Raw genomic sequence first — 17514 nt, forward strand, 5'->3', positions numbered from 1 at the left:
CTGCTGACCAGCCCCTGTGAGAGGAAAAAACAAACCTACCTTCCCTGTAATCTGTGGTCATGTGGCTGCTCAAGAGAGATTCAAATGCCACCCTGCCGACTACCAAAGTACCCACAGCTAAGTTTGTGTTTCTACTTATGGAGTATATTTGCACCTCCCTCAGTGCAGCAAAAAAGTTATTCTGCACGTGGATGGAATAAATCTAAACAGATGGAAAAGATTAGAGGAATAACTGCTAACAATGCTCAATTTGTGCCGGGGTTGCCAGGACTGAGCCTCTCTGCTTCTAGTTTTGGCAGTTCATAGCCTTGGCACTCTGGGCTTACTGCATCAGTTATGAACATAAAACAACTGCTTTACCCTGGCACTTCTTCTTTCACTACTAAGTCAATACTAACAGTGAGACAGCTGTGTTAGTCTGTGTTCTAACAAAACAAAACAGAAGTCATGGAGCACTTTAAAGACTAACAAAATAATTATTAGGTGATGAGCTTTGGTGGAACAGAGCCACTTTTTCAGAAGGGGGCCTGTCCCATGAAAGCTCATCATCCAATTCAATATTGCTAAAGCTACACGTATTAGATCTACACAAGACACACCTTTAGTCAGGCCAGTAACTATCCCTGTGTAAATACTCTATCAATAGACCAAGCAATGTAATTCAGGTTTAAATAAAATTAAGGATCTCTGCACAGGACTGTGCGGGGGTTTGAAAGCCCTTTAAACTGGTGTACTGTGTGTTGACTAGACTTCAGCCAGACAGACAGCATGGTTGATCAAGGTTGCTTAGCAGTAAGTCTGAACAACACAGTATACTGACCTGCGGGCAAATCCCTCCTGACGTCCCCGAGTACGGGCCCTGCGTGGGAGTGACCTACTCTCTTCCCAGGGGAAGACAGGCACCTGGGGCAGGCCCCGGCAGCAGCCGGCCTAGGAGCGGGGCAGGGCTGGGCTCACTGGTTTGCAACAACAGCCACTCGTTCCGCGGCGTCACTGGCTGTCGCGGCGGAGCTTTCTACGCGGGGCTGGCGGCCGCCCACCGGTCGAAGGGCGCTCTGGCCCCAACGCCTCACTCCGCCCACGAGGGCCCGGCCCGGCCCCCACCAAAGCGAAAGCAAAACACGCGCAGGGCACCGGCCTCGCCCGCCCCGGGAACCAACTTCCCCCGAAGTTTCCTGACACTGCTCCCCCGGCTCGGCGCCCCAACCCCCGCAGGGCGCCCGGTCGCTAGCGCCGTCACTCCCGCCCCCAACCTCGCCCCGACCTGAGGTACCCAGCCAGCCGCTGCCCCGGCGGGCAGCCTCTCCCCCCGCCGAACGGCTTCGCTCCCGCTTCCCCGCACTCACCCGGCGCCGACTCCACGGAAAGTTCTCCGCCCCTGGAGACGCAGCGCCGCCGCCGCCATGTTTGCACCACCCAGACTACGGGGAGCGCAGCAGTTCAAACGGCGCGGCGGGGGCTGGCCGCCGAGAGGCGCGCGGGCGGGTCGCGGCCGCTGCGCCGTGGGAGGGCACCGTGCCCCAAACAGCGACAAAGGGCGTGGCCGGGGGACGCTCCTTGGGGTAGACCAGGCCTGGCCTACTCCGCTCGGTGCCGTGAGGGGCTGGGATCACCCCCCCCCCCCCAACACACACAGCGGCCGGGCAGGGAGCGAGAAACCCCCTCGCTCTCCTCAGCTGTGGCCTGCACCCGCCCCTGCGCAGCCACCTCCCGGCCTGTCAGGCGGGGAGCGGCCAGAGCCAGCGGGTAAACGGCTCCTGCACCCCCCGTTACTGCCATCCTGGAGCCTGCGCCACTTCGCTTGTGCCGAGCCAGTCCTGCCCCGGGGGGAGCCGGCTCTACGCGCCGGTCCCTGGCTCCCGTTCAGCTGCCCGCCGGAGCCAAGTGCGGCCCTTCCGTCACACGGGAGACTGACGCCTCCTAGGGCCAGAGAGAAAGGCGCGCTCGTCTCTATACTCAGAACAAAATAGAGGGGCTCTTTTGCATACTTGGCTTAATCTAATTCTTGACTCCCTCCACCTTCTGATTTGTCAGCCTTGATTAATATTTTTGTTTCTCTGTGCCTTAACATATTGAGCCTGTTCTAGTATGGCTATGAAGGGGGTCTGTCCCACAAAAGTTCATCACCTAATAAATTGTTAGTCTTTCACGTGCTCCTGGACTGCTTGTTTTTGTTTACCTACTAGGAAGCAGCTTAGGCAGAGCCTGGAATGCAAATGCTTGTGTCTTCTCCACAGAACCTGCCTCAGTATAATGGATCACTCATGGATGTACACCTGGCAGCTTAAAATACTGTGATTTTGCACTAAGTGTACAACCAGCTGCTTATTCGTTATCAGCATGCAACAACTCGTGCTCAAATACACCCTAGTTCAAGGAAACAGGCTTACCTCTGCTCAAGGTGCTTCACCTCTACATGCAGTAACTAGGGAAGGTGAGTATTCTACATCAAAATCAATTAGTTTTGGACCACAAAAGGCTGTTAAAGCTGTCTTATACAAAGGCCAACAGTTAAGCAGTTAAAGAGATTCTATAACTGTTCGTTAGTGGTAAGCAGCAGAAATGTAGCACTTTAAAGACTAATAAAATGATTTCTTCCACGAGCTTTCGTAGGACAGACCCACTTCATCAGCTCAATCTCATTTCCAGTACAGACTGACATCTGTAAATACAGAGGACAAAAAAAAAATTGCAAAAAAAACAAACCCCTGCCAAATCAAATAGGATTGAAAGGGGGGTGGGTGGGAGGGCATGCTAGTTGTCCTGTCTGAGATAATTATGAGCATCACAGGAAGGGAAGCAGTCCTTGTAATGCTTAAGGTAATTGATGTCTCCCGTGGACTATTTCATGACACTGTGTTTCACTGTAAACAACTTCAAGAGGAAACTGCTCTAGCTGGCAAATGTTTGCTTTCTAAGTCAAGAAAGTAGGTAATAAACCACGATACAAATTAGAAGTGTCCTATTTTGATATAGGAACATTCAAGGACTAAGTACTCTATAAGTTAAGTTCTCAGTAAGGAAAGCTCAGTGCTTTCTTGCACATAAAATTTGAAGTCTAGTGATAAAAATATAGCAAAAGTTGTTTCATCTGAATCTTGTTTGGACTGGATATTCCTAGTTTCAAAATAGCATACCAAGTTTTGAATGGAAGAATGTTCTCTTTTAAAAACTCCATGTAGCTTATGTATCAGGCTCTCCCAACTTCACAATCCATTTTGTTAAATTTTAGTCTCAGGATTTTGAAAAATAGTACACTTCATAATTTCACATATTGAAATCAAATTTCACAGTGTTGTAAGGGTCCTGACCCAAAAAGGGTTGTGAGTGGATTGCAAGGAGCTCCTAGTATGGCCATCCTGCATTGGTGCTGGCAGTGGCACAGCCTTCAGGGTGCATGGAGAGTAGCACCTGCTGGCAGGGAGCCCAGCTCTGAAAAGTATCACCACCAGTAGCAGCACAGAAGTACAGATGGCATGGTATTTACACCCTTATTTCTACACTGCTGCCTTCAGATCTGGAAACTTCAGCCAGCAGCTACCATTCTTCAGCCACCCATCTCTGAAGGCAGCAGTGCAGAAGCAAGCATGGCTTTTATACCACTGCTGGCTAGTATTCCCTCTAATTTATTTCATCCATGGGTAGAATAAATTTTATGTGCACCAGTGCATGTGCTGATGTACACCAGCAATATATACATGGCTTGCAGCTGTGGGTGCTTTGCTGATCAGCTGGGTGGTACCTGAATCTCTCCTAGATGGCTGCCCAAGTGTTCAACTTACAGGGAACACTGCTGCTGGCAGAGTCCATTATATTAAAAAGGAACAAGACTAACATTTCTGCTGAAATGGCCTTGTAGTCCTGCATTTTCAACCATTTGGATCCATACTCTTGCTTTCTTTACTGCCATCCTCTCTTCTGCACTGATAACTACACTAGAAAACATCAACAGTGCATCTAATTAATAACAGCTGAGAGGAGACACCTGTTTTAGGTACTGCAATCTTGTGCCCTGCACAAGGGGCAGAGTTGTGGAGGAAAGCAGAATGACTAGTTTACAGTGAGGAAGAGACTGGAAGAGAAACTAAGGGAAGGCATGTAGAGCAGACAGGACGGCAAAGAAAGTGAGTTATGTTTGTTATTTATGAAGTATATAATAGTTAAGATTATAAAAACTTCTATTAAAACAAAAAAAATTAAAAACGATACCAATTTGGCATTTTAGTGTTTTATAAAAGTTATAGTAGCCATCTCCAAAAAGTGCAATAATTGAGGTAATGTACACGAATGACATTGCAAACAAACAGCTTGAAAGAAAGACAACAGTTCCACTGGAAAAAAAAACACTTTACAAAAGGCTTTTAATTTTTTTCCAATACATGTGGTTTGTTCACAAAAGTAGTGAAATAAAGACAACTGCAAACAAGTATTTTGTGGTATGTCTGCTGCCCTCTCCCTGACAACTGGAGTATGAGGATCTTTCACCAAATTATAAATTTAAGCTGTTTCAAAACCTAGAGACATTCTTCTTGAAATTCCAAAACTGTTTCTAGAAGCAGGACATCTTTTCCTGTCTTCCTCATGCCATCTCAAGCCCTCCATTTCTGGAAAGCACTTAAGGTATTTAGTTTGGCAGCAAAAAGAACCACAGCTTCCATAATAATCCAGGCTCCCCGATTCACAACCACAATGTCGACAAGCTGTCAGGTAGGCTGAACTCAAACATCCAATTTTTAAATCTTTCTGTTGAGAATGTCCTGGTCTGAATTACAACCTATCTCCATTTGAATGAACAGTAAATGGAGTATAACTTGCATTAACCAGCACACATACATTTATAGTAGGCGGTAATAAATTGTGTATACTTAGTTTGTTTCTTAAAAGGAGTACCAATTAAAATACTCATGCACACTTTGGAGCATAAGCAGAATTAGTAATTTCTGTAAACAACTGAGAATTTATAGCACCAACGTTTAGCTTTAACATAACCACTGACTCCAGCAGTGCTCAACTGACAATGTAATCTTGATTGCCAAGCATTTTAGTTCAGCAAAAGTGAATTTAAGCAAGGATGTGAACATCAAGCTATATTTAACTTAATTCAAAATATGTAGTAGATTACATTTCGATCAGTCTGTTAATTTTTTAATCTCTTAATTTAGCATAAGTTTTAATTTAACAGTTCTGTCTAATCTTAAAATGTTTAGATTTTTAAATATAATTCTTGTTTTGGTAGTAAATTGTGCCATTTATCATTAACTACAGCAATCAAGTTTAGATAGGGGGTTTTAATATGATGTGCAAGATGCACGAAAAAAGCTATGCTGAAGAACAAAGCAAATTAATACAGTTTGTGAAATTTAGTGTAAGTAGGACCAATTGCCAAGAAAGTACAGAATAAAAAGAAAGAGCAAATCAAGAAGCTGAAATCTGTGGAACTTCAATGTGAAACTTAAAGTGTTTTAAAAACAAAACTAAATACAACAGCAACCTAAAATTCACACTAGAAGTGACAACTGGTAATTTCTGACTGGTGAATTAGTTTTCTATGGCCAAAACACCTTTTTTGTGTGAAACTACATTTATAAACACTGGATAAATTTTTCAAGCCTGCTCTAAATAAAGGGCCTCAAAACCCACATTTTAGAACTTAACTCAAGTAACTTCTAGTTTGATAGGTAGCTGCATATGTATTTTAAAATAACTTCAGGTACCTAGGTTTGAAAATTTTGGCAATTATTTTTAAGTGGAGAGCAAAAGTACTTAAAAATATGACCAGTTTCTACACCAGTATACAAGTTTGTCTGCAGAATGATACAGGTTTATTATATACATTTAAACAAAACAGTTCAGAATGTGTAAAGAACAGATTTTGTTTCAGTGTCAAACTGCAGAAGAATGAGGAAAGTCAAAGGAAAACAGTTCTTATCCAAATGCCTTATGTAGAACAGGGACCAAAATCATGCAAACACTTACAGATGCCGTTTACTTCACTTACGAAAGTGGTCAGTATGGTTATTCTCCTAAGTGTACGTACATCCTTAATGTGTGGAATTGGGTCCCAGTATTTGCAAAATTGGCCTGCTAGATTTACTGCATGAAAATGTTGCAGTTAAGATCTATTGCTATATTATATTTAAAATCTTAATATCCCCCCCCCCCCCCGAAGTATAAGTATTTTACTCAAACTCATATGCAAAATAGAATTTCAGGAGAATACAGAAGACTCTCCAGTGTGGGTAATACTGATATGATAATGCTAATTTAATAATAAAATTGCAAACACTTTCCAGATTCCAAGTAAAAAACAGCATCTAAACCTACTGTACTAAAGCATTTGTCAGGGCTAGTCTCTCGAACACACATCTAACTCCTATTATACCAGTGAGGTTTTATATGTGTATAGAGATGGGAGAGTATGCCTCAATATTTCGGCATTTCCTCAATCAACTTAAATAGAAAGAGCAACAAAATCTTTAAGTAAAATGTGCAAGTGTTTCTTCAGCCCAAACTTACCCAGAATGAAACAGCTTTCTGCAACAAAAGAACAAGCTTTGTTCAGTGAAAAATATGGACAAGTCTAATCACTGAATAGCTTACTCCAAACTTTGCACATTCACTATCAAAGTGCAAATTCTCAGAAATCCACCAACTCCAGTGTCATAAGATCAACCATATTAAGAGTTAAAAATATTGACATAAGACATTTAGCAAATTAAGTAGAACTCACACTTCACAGCACTTAAGAAAAGAATGGTACCCTTCAGAAAAAGTCCTAAAGAAAGTAACAGCCATTTATGCTATGACGTGAGTCATTTTGCATAAAACTTGTATTCCTTTTTGTACAAGAATAAATTTTAAAATTCAAAAGTAGAAAAAAATAGCAAACTCTGTAAACCTTTGCATTTTCTCTATGCAAACAATTTTTATGTAACAAGCCCATGTTAGTATAGCAAAATTGGTTAAGCAATAAAGAAGTTTGGAGTTATAAGGGCATTTTAACCATTATATTAACTTAGAAGTAATATAGGATCTTCCAGCTCATAGAAAGGGACAGAGCTAGCCTGACTTTCTCCAGAGTCTGAGTCATAAGGGGCATCAGGAAGCTCCAGGAAGCTGTAAGCTAGCTGTTCGTCTTCAATTTCTGATCGCACATAGCAGGAAGTGTTAGAATATTCTTCATCTTCTACACTGTTGAAATCCTGTGGAATGTACAGCATATCTGGATAGTTCCTGCTAACTAAGTCACTTTTAGTTTTCAAGGAGATTTTCCTAAATGCCATCAGGTGCATATGAGAAAACTTGGAATACTTGAAACGTTTAAAGCCCAGGGATTCTATGGCAATTTTCCAGCTTTTCATCATCATAGCATGGCGATTCTGGTGGGAGGAGTCAGGAGTGATTATAAGCAACAAGCCGTTCAACACCAGAAGTTCATGGGCCTTCTTGCAGCATATCCATCGTTGGTAAGGTGATGGAAAGTAAGAAAGGAGAAGGGAGAAAACCACAACATGGAACAGTTCTCCTGGCAGAGAATCAATGGGATTTTTCAGCTGTTTAAGAAAGGCATCTACAGCATCTTGCGCAAGCTGGAGTGGTTGCTGAATTTGAAGGTTTAAAAAGTCACATTTGTATACACTCTGGTGAGAAAAATATTAAAAAAGATTAGATTATGTGCAGTGACAAACATTATGCCAATGCATGGAATGATTATGAAAAGGACCCCAGATATTCTGCAGCCTTTTAATCTGTCTCTTGATACTAAATTGTACAGTAGAACAGGAGCGACCAAACTCTTTACATCGAGTCCCACTCTTCTTCATCCCTACAACCTCTCTAATGTAATCCAAACTGATGGAAATTTTGGTTTTGTTCATGTGCCGAAAAGGTCCCCCCTCCCCATGTGTATGAAAATATGTAGAATGTAAAGAACCTTATTAATCAGCATATAAATGTGAATACACATACATAGAAACAGTAATATATTTCAACATTTTTAATGAGATGGATGAGCTTGATGCCCAGCAGCCAATCATGCTGTATCCCCCTTATGAAATTTCATTTACCTGACTTTTCAGAAAAATAAGGACATTCCTAGCACAAAACACTAATGCTGTAAAACCTCACTAATTTACATTATTGACTCAAGAATCTACTGTGAAATACTGAACCGCAAATTGGTAATTAAGACTGAATAACAAAAGGTGGAAAAACATTATGTGATGAACATTTGACAAATGGATGCTATTTTACAGAATAATAAAAATTCTGCACCATAAAACTTCGTGAAATACATGGTGGTGGACTAGAGAAATGCAATGTCGGGACCTGAATGGTCCCAAATGAGAGAATTTGCTGGACTGGGGGAAGTTCTCTGCCACAGGCACCTTACTTTGGCTCCCCACCATCCTGGGCTCCTCGCCCAGCTGCTGTGGGTATCCTGGGAATCCCAAGCTCCGGCTTCCTGCCCAGGATCTCAAGCTCCACCCCAGCCTCCCACTGCTGGAGACTCTGGCCACAGCTCTGCACTGCTGGGGGAGGTCTGGACCCAGCGCTACACAGGCTACAGACTCAACCCTGCACAGCAAGGGGGCTGGCGCAGCTCTGGCCCCATGCACAGACACAGGGCTGCTGTGAGGCTCCAGGCCTGTGTGGAGCTGCAGTCCTGGCCCCCACACTGCCACAGCGGGCTCTGTGTCCAGCCCTATGCTGCTTGTTGTGGCTGGCCCTCTGGCCCTTAGGCTCCCAGGCTCTCTGGTCAAGGAGCATCCATAGTCCTGGTGGACAACAGATATTGCCAGTCCAAAGAGAATGCTGGCTTTCAGAGGAGTAACCTATGACTCATTTAGAGAGACTTCAAAGCTCACTCCTTACATTTCAGTGGTAAACACTACTGAAAAATTACTGACGTGTGATTTAGAGAAACCATACTGTTTTAAAGCTACTTGTCACTGTTTACATTAACACTTTTTCCTCTTCTGGTTTTCTGTGCGTTTGTGTGTATATAATCATTTCTTCTGCAGGGAATGTATTTAAAGTTGTAAGGTATATTCCAGGCTCTTTCAACTACTTTTCACCATCTTGCATGTGGCATGAATTGAACTGAGACTATACAGTAACTGGAATTAAGATCTCAGTTATTGACAAGGAAGCTACATTATAGATTCTGTAGTATCACACTCTCCACTACTATAGAGAGGATGTAATTGAGGTATCTGCATGGTATTTGCTGGTAAATGCTTAAAAAACCCTATTATGATTTTAGTACATTTTCATCTGAAAGCTGTCCATACTTCCAAAACAAAAACAATTAAAAACACTTGATTATAGCGGAAACTTAGCAAAACAGTTTTGAAAATAGCCCTTCAGTCAGATTCAGTCAAATAGCCCTGAGTCCTCTTGTCAGCGTCTCAGATACTGAGAAGACAGGCTCTAGATATAAACCAACAGGGGTAAAGAGAAAGAAATTTTAAAACAATTTCAGGACATAACAAAACACCAGTCGTGTAGCACTTTAAAGGCTAACAAAATAACTTTCCTTTCCAAATGGAAATTTCAGGACATGTTATTTGAGTGCTTTATCAGATAAAAAAAACAAAACATACAGATGAGAAAAGAAAGCAAAAAGCTCACCCCATCTTCCCTTCCCCAAATAATCAATGCTGGGCCTAAGGCAATGCTTACATTTTCTGAAAGGTTCATAGGCCTTGTTCTGTATTTTTACCTATCAAAAACAAGGCCAACTATGTTATGTTTCCTCTTTCTGCATCAAGGGTTGGTCGATCTAGTGGATTAACTCTCCTGTAAAGTAGGGAGTAAATTTAAACAGATTAGCTATTCCTGACTAACTCCATATGTGCATGCATATATTCCAAAAATAGGGCATTCACAAAGGCTGCATCTACACCACCCTGACTCCTTTCTGGAAGGGGCATGGTAATGAGCAGATAGGAAAATGCAAATGAGGTACAGATTAATATCTCACACCCCATTTGCAAAATCCCACAAGATCTCTTCCAGAAGATCCCCTTTTGGAAGCAAAAGCTGCCATGTAGATGGGGCTCCTGCTGAAGGAAATCTCCCTTCCGGAAGGCCTGCAAATGTTTGCAGAAGAAAGGTCTTCCTGAAGGAGGATGTCCTTCGGTGGGACCCCCGCATTTCCTTTTGAAGGAGCTCCATCTACGCGACAGCTTTTGCTTCCAAAAGGGGATGTTCCGGAAGCAATATCTCACAGAAACATGCAAACGAGGTGCGAGATATTTTAATCTGCACTTCATTTGCATCTTATGCTCCGCTCATTACTGTGCCCCTTTGGGGGCGGGGGTGGGGAGGGCTGGTGCAGATGCAGCAACATGGTGTTAATCAGGAATAATTACTTTAGAATAACTCCCCCATGTAGACATTCCTTAAGAGTCTGATGTAACTAGCCAGGGTACATTTAAATCTGCAGTACTTTGCTGGGATAGGTTTGGCAAGCTAAAAAGGATTGTGGAGCTGCCAGTATGATCTCAGTGAGAACCCTTCCCTCGCAAAACAAGAGTAATACAAAAACATCCTGGGCAACAGTACTCCCAAACAAGGGATATAAAGTCAGCTCCCAGAACACCCAACTGGGTATTGTATTGCATCTTGAGGTTTTCCCTGCAATTTTACTACAAATCATGGTGCAAAAATGCATTTTGCTATATGGCGATTTCCCTCTTCACCACCACCCTCTTGTTTACCTTGAAACACAAAACTTCAAAACAGAGGACTTCTTTTTACCCCTTAAAATGGGCACTTTTTTCCTCCCAGTCAACATTTGCTGACATTCACTATTGTGCTACTGCAGCATGTCTGGTGAAGATGATCTATGCTGGGGTGGGGAACTTTTCTGGTCGGGCACCACCTAAAAGTGAGAAGCAAAAATAAAAAAACCCCACTCCACTCAATGAGTTGGTGCCTGACTAACCCCTCACATTCCAGGCAGCATTGAGCTGCTGTTCCCCCAGCAGGGGGAGGAGGAGCAGCAGCACTGCCAATATCCAGCCCCACCAGGTAGAGCCCATGGGCTGGATCCACCCCCAGCCTGCCTGACTCAGGCCTGTGAGGCTCAAGGCTTCGTACCCGTCACGGGCCAGATGTTGGGAAAGGGAGTCCCAAGCCTGGGGAACCAAATCAAGTATCCCCAGCCTTGTTCTGTGCCAACGGGAGAGAGCTTTTCCATCAGCATGAAACCACCTCCATGAGAAATGGTATCTTTGTCAGAGAGTGCTGTGTCAGCAGGAAAGCTGCCCTGCTTAAAACCAACATTTCGCACTCTGGGAATGGTTTATTCACATCCCTGAGCGATGTAAGTTATACAGGAAATACTTTCCTATATCTGGCAGCCCCAGGCATGGGAGGTTGCCGGATATTCAAATAGGCACGAGCAGATGGGAATAAGGGGACTTCGAAGTAGGCGGGGTCCTTTTGAAAAGGAGCCCCATCAGGATGAGCCACGCGTCAATGTCTAAGTGCCGTGGCTGCCCGCATGCTAATGAGGTGCTGAATATGTATTTCAGCGCTTCATTAGTAAACTTCGAAATGGCCATTTGCATGGCCATTTCGAAGTTTTTGGCTAGTGTAGACACGGCCATATTCTGGATAATGCAGAGGTATACCTAGCTATGTATAACAGTAAATAAAAACACAGATTAGATATTAAGAAACAAATGTTTGCAGAGTACTTTAGTTATCAACAGTACTATTGTACACGGTAAATTTATACTGCATTTATTTGTATTTACTTTCACTATACTGTACTTATGGAAATTGCAACTACCATTTAGTTATGGTTAAAATCCCAGTTATGTGAGAGTTCTGGATGATAGAATGCCAGATATGAAAGAGCATACTGTACCAGCATAAATTGTAATGCAGGCCTAGCCTTAGTGTACAATTTAGTAGCTTGCTGCCTATTAAGTCACTATGGGATGCAGCTGTTGCTGCACAAGTTCCTTAGTGTGATCAGACTTACTGCTACGACAGAGTTTACCAGCAAGAGAGGAAGACCATGCCACAGAACTTTTAGTGTACAGTAACAGGGTCCACTCAGAGACTCAAGCTGTGTCTACGCTACAAACTTTTGTCAACAGAAGAGGCCTTCTGTTGACAAAACTAGGGAGCGTCCACACCCCAAATGTGTTCTGTCGCGAATCTGTTGACAGAACACAGCCTTTTTTTCCAGCAGAGTTCTGTCTTGAAAGCTTGAGGCACAGCACCTCTGTAGACAGAAAAATAGTGCGGATGCTCCACCAGGCCCTCTGTTGAAAGAGAGGGCTTCTGGTTTACCTGGCAGCCCTGTTTGCAGAACTTCTGGTTGGCTGTTCTGTTGGCAGAAGGCTGGGCAGTCTGGCCACTCTGTCGACAGAGGATGTTGACAGGGGAAGCCCCTATTAGGTGTGGGCATGCTATGTCGACAGTGACTTCTGTAGACAGAACTTTATAGTGCAGAACCAGCTTTAGCGTGCAGCGCGCTAGCATGCTGTAGAATTAAACCCTAGCTTTCCATGCACCATGTCACAGTGTGGATAAGTCCTTATATGTGAGGTATGTCCCCCCACATCTCCCACTTCACCCCTACAAGCCGTGTCTGGGGTTAGGAATGCTCAGAGAAGTCCTATCAGGTTGAGGCCTGCAAGCAAGATAGGTGGGGAATGCTTAGTTTGAGGAACCCACCAGGGCTTTTGGCACCCAGACACCTAGACTGAAGCAGTAACAGACATAATTCATTGAGATAACGTAGCTTTCCTACAGCAGGCAGAAGCTGAGCAAAGCATCTCAGTAGTGCTCAAATGTAGGCACTTATATCCTTTTATGGATCCAGCATCTAGTGAGCACAACAACATATAGGGCATGCTCTGCCTAAATATTGCCATACAGCTGCAAACAATAAGCCTTTATACCAAGCAGCAGCAAAGGATAGCATATATCTTTGCTGAAGGACAGCATTATATTCAAGCTGTTATTACTGTACATATGTTCTATATAATGCTGATTCCTTGGCCACTGTGAACTACTGCCTGAACTAGTACCTAAGAATATGAAGGAAGAACTATTACTGTGTTCAAATATAGCCATTCCCTCAGTTTTCAATCAAATTTGGTCATGCACTAATTTCAACAGTGCTGCTCACAATGGCCGCTGTTACATTTTTACTCTTTTCAGAGATTACCTGTAGTATGTATTAGCTTCCAATTACACTTCTGAAATTATGAAAATACTCATTCACTTCAGGATTCTTGAAGACAGAAGGCATGGTTAAAGTTTTAAAATAAAATTCTATCCCTTTTTTGTATCTTTTCATCTCCCTCTCACTCTTGTGACTCACTTTTGTTGAAGGCACTCAGCATTCCATTAAAGAAACTCTGGTTAATCCTCAGTAACATAAATAAGGCCAAGAGGGGGAGACAAAAGCAGTACATAACAATTGCAGCAGAATTTACAACATTTTAGAATTCTCCCCCCTGCCTCCCCCAAAAATAGATTGCACTGGCACAGCTAAGGATGTTGTGTTGCACAGATTTAATTAAGACAGTGCAGTTTTGTGTGGGGGCACAAATGATAAATTTAGCCATAATTTCTGTGCTGATTGTTGCATCTAGTCAATGCCTCTGATTATAGTATATTTATCTTGCTATAAAATGAAGTAGTTTGTTTTTCCTTGTTTTTAGCTAGTGGAAAAATGAAAACAACCTTTAAAAATACCCTGCCTGTCTATGGGATTTGCCAGTTTTTTCCTTGTTTCCTTAACACTAAAAATTCATAGAGCAGAGGTGGACAAACTTACTGACACTCCAAGCTGCATAAGACAAAGTTCAGAAACTAGAGAGCTGGGACACACCTACTGGGGCTTCTACCCTGCAGGGACTTGGGGGATTGAGGGTGTACTTTTGCTGAAGCCTGTACGTCACCACTCTTCTGCAAGGAACAATTCCCATGTTTCCCCCCCCCCCCCCGACTGCCCTCCAAGTCCGGTGGGTGAAGAATAGGGGGTGTGGAGGGGCAGGGTGACAGATTTCAGGAGGGCTCTGCAAGCCACACTAACTGTAAAAGAAGCTGCATATGGATCACAAGCCAAATTGGCCATTTCTACTGTGCTTGCTTGACATCTTTGTGGTAAGTTTGTTAAAACGAACTCAATTTTTTTCCATTGACATCCTTCCTCCAGCTGCCCAGAAGCCATACAGAATACCTACTTTGAAAAACAGAAACATAGTCCCTTACGTCTTTTAAGGTAGAAAGTACTCCTAAAATACATCAGTTCAAACTAAAAAGATATTCAGTTAACATTACATACCTCAACAGCTGGGACAATGTCTATGCCGACAGTCAAGAATTCTTCAAACTTCAGAAATGGATTAAAGCAACTGCCAACGTCAAGTAACCTAATTTTTCCTGATGGGAGCAGCAACCTAAAAGTAGAAAATTCAGTTTTATCAAATTTTGTTTATTGAAAGTATATTCTGAATTAGACAGTTAGAGAAAAAGTAATAGAAAGCATTTTTTTTTTTCATTTATACCCTGAAGGTGCCTACAGGTGGTCACTATGCTAAGGAAATGATCCCTTGCCTTAACAATGTACAACATAAGCATAAGGTGAGAGAGCATGGTTGAACATGAGGAGACCAAGTGAGGACCACATGGCCACAATAAAATGATTCTGATCAGCATGATAAATGATGAGTTTTGTGGCTGATGCTTACACTTGGTGGGGAGTATTACTTTAAGCATAAGACCTAGTTGAGGACAGTGGTTGAATGAGAATTACCAACATGAAAGGCTGAGACTATTATACCAATATGTTAACAACTAAAAAAAGATTTAGGAATCCTGTGTATGTTTTGATAGCCTTGGATTTGTTAGTCTGACTTCAAGAGTAAAATGTATTGCTGATTGAACTCTATTCTGTAACACTCATCTAGCAACATCCATAATGCGGCATGATTTTAGTTAGCCGGACAACCACTTACGAGTGTGGCTAAGTTTTACAGACACCAGAGTTGGCTCTCACTGTTTTGCGCTGTTATTTAACTATAATTTAATCGCTAAATGTTTTTTTTAAGAGCCCAGTAAGCAGTGAAACCATTGGTAAAGTGATAGAAAATATTGACCTTCCGTAGTCTGGCAAATTCTCTTACTCAGCACCAGTCAGGTCCCAAGGGTGCCGGATGAGAGAGGTTCAACCTACAGTTCATATTATGGTTAAAAATGCCTCTCAAAGCAAGAGACTATAAATTGCTAATACACGTAAATATTTATGTATTCATTTCTCATATAGCATTGTTTTCTTTGTAAGGATCCAGACACACAACATTTATAATTTTTTTTTAAAACATTTAAAAAATATTAAATTACAAACTAGAAGACGTGGTTAAATAAAAAATGCATATAGCATTTCAGGAAAGCTTCTTCACAGTGAGATTTATCTGTGTGTTCTCAGTGTTTACAGGACGAAATCATTCTACTGTAAATTTCAATATTATTTTAATTGTGAAACCTGTGTGTATATATAGCAAAATGACAGTGCTTTTAACTGGATAATTGAAATTTTTATTTCACATAATTTGGTTTACTATCAGTATACACTGATGTTATATCAGAAATATATAGCATTAGGCCTACATATGAAACCATTTTTGCTATTTACATTGCAAGCTATCGAAGTATTCGGATTCAGAGGTATCTTTGTAGGATGGCACTTCAGATTTCAGAATCGACGTGTGTCATCCTTAGAAGAGCCAAGGCTTTCTTAAAGTTTAGAGCAGACTGCATCCAAAGAAAACCATCAAACAGATGATACCTAAAGTTACGACCTGACAGTACAGTAAACCCTCAAAATATGCAGATTCAGGTTGCTCATAACTGGTGTTACAGCGAGTTAAGCACAACTTGAAGCTGCTCTGTGGCTATCAGCTTGCCTAGCTGCCTAAGAGCCCTTTCCCCCAGCTGCACCACTGTCACCCTGACAGCAGCACTGCTGGGGGAAGGGAGGGAGAAGCAGCCAGGAAACTGACCAGCCCTGATGAATATGCTTTTCTGCTAAACAGGTCCATATAGGTTTCCCATCTCAATAATATGTGGTCGATTTAAACAGGCTTTGTTACCCCTCAAATTAACTGCACCACAATTATGGAATCTGAATGCAGGTGGGGAAAGAAAAATTCTGTGCCTTTTTCAGGAATATTACATTTTGAACTCCTTATCGCAAATTGGTAGGACTAATACAGGGATTTGCTATATAATTCTGTCCAGACTTCCAATTGAAGTCAATGGAAGATGCTGGTATGGAGAATCTCTGAAAGAGTCAGGACCCAATAATACATATCAAGTCATTTTACACAAACGGCAGAATATGCCATTCATCCTCCTATATGATTGCTCTTCAAAGAGCTGAAGTGAATGTGAATGCTTTACTACACTGCCAGGAGGCAATGGTGTAGGTTGGGGGTGGGAAACCTATAACCACAGGCCAGATCCTGCCTGCAGCTTTTCTTGAGCTGGCCTGCAAGGAATGGGGCTTGCCCTGTCCCTTTACAGCACCACAAGTGAGCATGGAGCTCCCAACCATGGAGCCAGATCATTGAGGGGCTCAGTGTTTTTTTTTTTTTTTTTTTTTTTTTTTGAGAGTCAGTGCCTGCAACTCAAACATGTTTCCCCACTCCTCATTTGGGTTAACCCATAGCTTTAAAATCGAAGGAAAAAAATATACATTACCAAGAGATATTGGTGTATTAATATCGTAATTTTTGAAGCACCTTCAAGAAAAGTCTATCTTACAGATTGTAATACTGAAGCAGGGATCTGCACTGTATTTTGGTAAAAAAATTATTGTACCCCATCTTTAATAAAATTTAGTTCACATTCTTAGTTCACTATGGCTGTGTCTGTGCTTGCATTCCTCTTTTCAATGATATGCAAATGAGGTAAACTGAAAATGCAAACAAGGTGCAGATTTGCATATCCAGCACCTCATTTGCATATTATTTCGAGAGCTGCTTTCGAAAGAAGAAAACCAGTAGAGACACTGCTCCTTTGAAAGTAAACCCCATCTTCGAAAAAGAATCCTTCTTCCCGTAAGAAAGGGAAGGATTCCTTCGAAGATGGGGTTTACTTTCAAAAGAGCAGCGTCTACACTGGTTTCCTTCTTTCAAAAGAAGCTCTTTCCAAATATGCAAATGGAGGTGCCAGATATACAAATCTGTGCCTCATTTGCATTTTCTATTTCCCTCATTTGCATACCTTTCAAAAGAGAAATGCAAGTGTAAGCACAGCCTCTATGCTTAATTGCATCAATACCTTAAACTTCTTCAGGAAAATGGAATGTCAGCTTTCCCCCTCCCCCCAGTGAACAAACACTAAGTTTGTTCCTCCTTGTGAAGGATGATTATCTTACAGGAATGATTTAAAAAATGGACTTCCAAAGAATGTACTGGAAACATGCATCCATGCAATTGTACATAAATATATTTTTACCCTACAGAAACATGAGTT

The 17514-nt window shown here is 42.1% G+C and overlaps 2 protein-coding genes across 3 annotated transcripts in view; both read right to left on the reverse strand.

The window, feature by feature from the left end:
* TMEM168 (transmembrane protein 168) overlaps nucleotides 1–1637 on the reverse strand; it is a 28520-nt gene extending 26883 nt beyond the window's left edge. The window contains exon 1 of one of the 2 annotated variants that reach the window (XM_075014725.1): nucleotides 1347–1637. The gene's annotated coding sequence lies outside the window, so the exon portion shown is untranslated. Of the gene's footprint in view, nucleotides 1–820; nucleotides 1023–1346 lie in introns of those variants that run through there. The other variant, XM_075014734.1, reaches the window with a different exon arrangement.
* Nucleotides 1638–4344: 2707 nt separating this feature from the next.
* Nucleotides 4345–17514, reverse strand: part of SAMTOR (S-adenosylmethionine sensor upstream of mTORC1) — a 39144-nt gene continuing 25974 nt past the window's right edge. The window contains exons 4-5 of the mRNA XM_075014745.1: nucleotides 14321–14435; nucleotides 4345–7640 (exon numbers count right to left, since the gene is read on the reverse strand). Coding sequence (XP_074870846.1) covers nucleotides 7011–7640; nucleotides 14321–14435 — 745 coding nt within the window. The 3' untranslated portion in view covers nucleotides 4345–7010. The remainder of the gene's footprint in view (nucleotides 7641–14320; nucleotides 14436–17514) is intronic.

The sequence above is a fragment of the Carettochelys insculpta genome, chromosome 1 (genome assembly GCF_033958435.1).
Source record: "Carettochelys insculpta isolate YL-2023 chromosome 1, ASM3395843v1, whole genome shotgun sequence".
Classification (NCBI taxonomy): Eukaryota; Metazoa; Chordata; order Testudines; family Carettochelyidae; genus Carettochelys; species Carettochelys insculpta.